Source organism: Elaeis guineensis, chromosome 6 (assembly GCF_000442705.2).
Source record: "Elaeis guineensis isolate ETL-2024a chromosome 6, EG11, whole genome shotgun sequence".
In the NCBI taxonomy this organism is placed as follows: Eukaryota; Viridiplantae; Streptophyta; class Magnoliopsida; order Arecales; family Arecaceae; genus Elaeis; species Elaeis guineensis.
The window spans coordinates 14,102,671-14,107,000 of NC_025998.2; the positions used below are offsets into that span (position 1 = coordinate 14,102,671).

A 4,330-nucleotide genomic window follows, 5' to 3' on the forward strand; every position below is an offset into this window, starting at 1 on the left:
TTTAATTTTTAATTTTCTTCCACTTTTATCTTTTTGACATTCTATTACGTATTTTTTTTCTTTATTTAAAATATTTTTTAAATATTAATATTTAAATTAATTTAGTTATTTAAAATATTATTTTTAATTTCAATTATAATTTTAATTCTTATTTCTTAAAATTAAAAATTATAAACTTTGTTCTTCAATTACAATTAGAATTTCTATTTTTTTTAATTCTTTATCTTTTTATGAAATTTTTTTAGGCGATTTTTATATTTTATTTAGAAATTTTTTTAATTAAATTAATTTTAATTTGAAAAATTAATTTTAAAAAATATTTCTATTTCACTTAATCTTTAAAATTTTATTTTTTTAAAAATTTAAATTTATAATTCTTATTTTTTGTGACTTTTTAAAAATTTTTACTTTTTAACTTTTTAACTTTTCCTCATTTTTTTAACTTTTTAATGTATTTCTTTTTTTATCAAAATTTAATTCAAATTTAATTTTTTTAAGTCACATTTATAAAATACCCTAAAAAAGAAATTGTAATTAATTTAATTTAATTTTATTCTTTTATGATATACTTTTTCTAATCTAATTTATAATTTTTATAATTTTAAATTTTAATTTTAGTTTTTTTTCATTTTTATCTTTTTGATATTCTATTACGTATTTTTTTTCTTTTATTTATAATATTTTTTGAAAATTTATATTTAAATTAATTTAGTTATTTAAAATATAATTTTTAATTTCATTTACAATTATAATTCTTATTTCTTAAAATTAAAAATTATAAAATTTGTTATTCAATTATAATTATAATTTCTATTTTTTTTAATTCTTTATATTTTTATAAAAAAATTTTAGCCTATTTTTCAAATTTTTTTGAATCTTTTTTAAATTAATTATTTTTAATTTGAGAAAGTAATTTGAAATAATATTTTAATTTCAATTAATCTTTAAAATTTTATTTTTTTAAATTTTTACATTATAATTCTTTTTTTTTTTGATTTTTTAAAAATTTTAAAATTTATAATTTTTTTAAAAATTTTTAGGACAAGTATTTCGAATGATGTTTTTCAATTAAATTTCATATTTTTATTTTTTTCATATTTCTTTCTCTTTTTTTTATTTTCTATGATAATTTTCTTTTTATTTCTTAAGATTTTTTTTGACATCTTTTAAAAAATATTTTAAATAAAAAATCTAAATTAATTTTTTTAATGAATTACAAATTCAAATCTTTATATTTTTAATTTCAATCAAAATTATAATTTTAATTTATTAATTAATTTTAAATTTTAAAAAACCAATTTTTTCATTTTTTCATGATTTTTTCCTTTTTTTTTGTGGAAAAATTTGAAAACGCCATTTTGAATGGCGTTTTTAAAAACGCCGTTCAAAATGGCGTTTTTAAAGACGCCATTCCAAATGGCGTTTCTTCTTTTTTTTTTTTTTTTTTTTTTTTGAGACGATGCCATCGTGGAAATGGGGGGATGATGTGGAAGGGAAAAAAACGCCATTCAAAATGACATTTTTCTCTTTTACATTAATTTGATAAATAAATTTGATTTTAATATATTTTGATATTAATTTTTTTTTTTTGTATTATTCTGAAAAAAAACTCCTTGCCATCCTGTGGTGGTTGTTTAAAGGTTGCTCTGTCCATATGGCATTTTTATGTCACATCAGTGGCCCCATTCCTCGTAACTATCTACTGTTGGTGATATGATCGTCTCCTTACCTTGGTCCATTTTTTTTTTTTTTTTTTTGGTCAATAAGAATATCAAACAGCTATGATTCCTCAGTTATGTAGGTGTACAGCTGCATCAATACCTTTAATCATAAAGGGGTCCATGCTAGGGTCGCCTTCCTACGACAATAAATTATTTAATTTTTTTTCCTATTTTTCTTCTCTAACATACGTCTTATCACGCATTTAATACCCTTTCTCCCATAACAACACGCATCAATTCTATTTTCCTCGTTAAATACCAAATTATTTATGATTCATTTTGGATCACGCCAAGCAATAATTTCTCCCTTCTGACAGCCCCACAACCTCCTCCTCCTCATAAATCACATTATGCAGAAAGCCGTAAACAACAATGCTTCGAGAATCATTAAAAGGAATGTGCCAGCATTAAACTAAAAACAACTCCAATCAAGCTACAATTTTATTTTTCTGTGATGGAAGAGGAGGCAAAATGCGACCCCAAAGCAACATAGAAGCCGAGATTACCAGGATTTCTTGTTGCTCAGCGAGATCGGTTCTTCTCTCTTGCTGCTTTGGCTTCATTCAGTTCCTTGATGAGTTCTCCCATGGCGACATAAGAAGATCCACCCACCTCCAACGCCCTCCTCGCCCTCTCTCCGAGCTCCCTTGCCCTCTTTCTCATCCCCTCTGCCTCCTTCCCCCCACCCATCACCCTCGACACCACCCTCCTTATCACGTCCCACTTCACCACCCTAATCTCCCCCTCTTCCACCACATACTCCGTGGCTCCGACGACAATCCCCACCTTCAGCATGTCCACGATTAGCGTCTCGTTGTAGAACTGGTCGGCGAACAGCGGCCAAGTGACCATCGGCAGACCGGAGCTCACCGCCTCCAGGCAAGAATTCCAACCGCAGTGCGTCAAAAATCCTCCCACCGCCGGATGGTTCAATATAAGTATCTGCGGCGCCCATCCTCTTAGAATCATCCCCTTCCCTCCTCCCACCACCCTTTCTTCGTACCCTTCCGGCAGCCACTCCGAGCTTTTGTTCCTCACCACCCAGATGAACGGCGTGTCGGAGGCCTCGAAAGCCAGTGCCATTTCGCGAAGCTGGGCTGGACTAAACTGGAACAAACTTCCGAAACAAATGTACAATACCGAGCTGGGGGGCTTGCCGTCGAGCCAGCTCAAACAGTGGGCACAATCGATGCAAGCCGTGTCCCCCCTGCTGGACTTCTCGTCGAAGTCTTTGTTGCAGAGCGACACCGGGCCGACGTGCCACGCCTTCCTTCCGGTGACCTTCTTATAATGGTCTGCGAAGTCCCGCTCGAGTTCGTAAAAACTGTTGACTAGCACGCCGGAGCAGCCCATCTCAGCCTCGCCCAGCTGACGGAAGAGATCACTCAAGAAGGAGCTGACTTTCGCTAAGTCTGGGATCTGCGACCGCTTCAACTCGATGCGGTGCGGGAGGCCGAGGACGATGACGGTCTCGGGATCGTCGGGCAGGCTCTCCAGAGGGGAGTTTGGGCGGTGCATGCCATGGTCGATGCAGAGGGTAAGGAAGCTCATGCCATGGAAGAAGAGCAGCGGTATACCGAGCTCTTTTGCGAGGCTGAGAGTCCACGGGTAGAACATATCAGCGACGACGCAGTCAGGGCGGTGCTCTCTGAGAACCTGGTCGAACGGTTGGCGTAGGCTCGCGAGGGAGCCGAGGAAGTTCTGCCGGGCGGCCTGTGTCGGGAGGCAGGACATGTTTTCGCCATCAACGGCGGCGGAGGAGGGGAAGTGGAGGAGGGCGACGGTGATGCGGTGGCGGAGGGAGTCGTCGGTGCATTTGATGGTGGACTGGACGGCTGCGGCATTGGCCGGGGTGGTGAGGATCGTGGCCTTGACGCCACGGGCGGCGAAGAGTTTGGCCATGTCGACCATAGGGATCATGTGGCCGGGGGCCAAGAGAGGGAAGAAGAGGATGTGGAGTTCTTCAGAGGCTGAGCCCATGGTGCTTGTTAGGAGAAGGGGCAAGGAATGGAGGGGAAGATTGCCACGCAATTTGAGGAAGAAGGACCAAGTACCTGTGGCCAGTCTTCCGTTTTTTTGTGGGTGAACTGGTGCCCCTTGTTTTAAGTAGCTTGAGCAGTGGAGACTCAACTTGGATGGTTATGTGTTAGAAGCTTCGTGGAATGATGTGGATCACGTGGTGGATGGGAAACTTTGGTTGGTTGGCAGCTGGCACACCGGCTTGGCACGGTGACCGTGGACGATTGGAGTAGTGCTGGACGGTTGGTCATTCTCATCGTCCATTTGCTTGTCCTAAATGCTCAAAGCCAAAAAAAAAGTTTTCATTATGTTAAGATTAATTATATCAAAAATTTTAAACTATTTGAAAGTTGGACTGTATTAAATTAAATTTTAAGAAGAATTAAAAATTTTCAAATAATTCAAGATTTTTTACTGATTAATTCATTATATTATTGGCTAGATCTTGGAACATTTGAATATGTTATCCTAAAATAAATACTTGATAAATGGTTGCAAGCTCTTACTCGATTTTTTTTTAGTAGATTAATATATCTCATTAATTGTTTTTTTTGAGCCATTAGGCACCTTTCTCTCCAATAATTGCATTG

General features: G+C 35.7%; 1 protein-coding gene across 1 annotated transcript; it reads right to left on the reverse strand.

The window, feature by feature from the left end:
• Positions 1-2,097: 2,097 nt before the first annotated feature.
• Positions 2,098-3,811, reverse strand: LOC105047155 (scopoletin glucosyltransferase). Its single transcript, XM_010925961.4, has one exon. It carries the CDS (start codon positions 3,699-3,701, stop codon positions 2,244-2,246), a length of 1,458 nt encoding a protein of 485 aa, XP_010924263.1. The 5' UTR covers positions 3,702-3,811; the 3' UTR covers positions 2,098-2,243.
• Between the last annotated feature and the right edge of the window lie 519 nt (positions 3,812-4,330).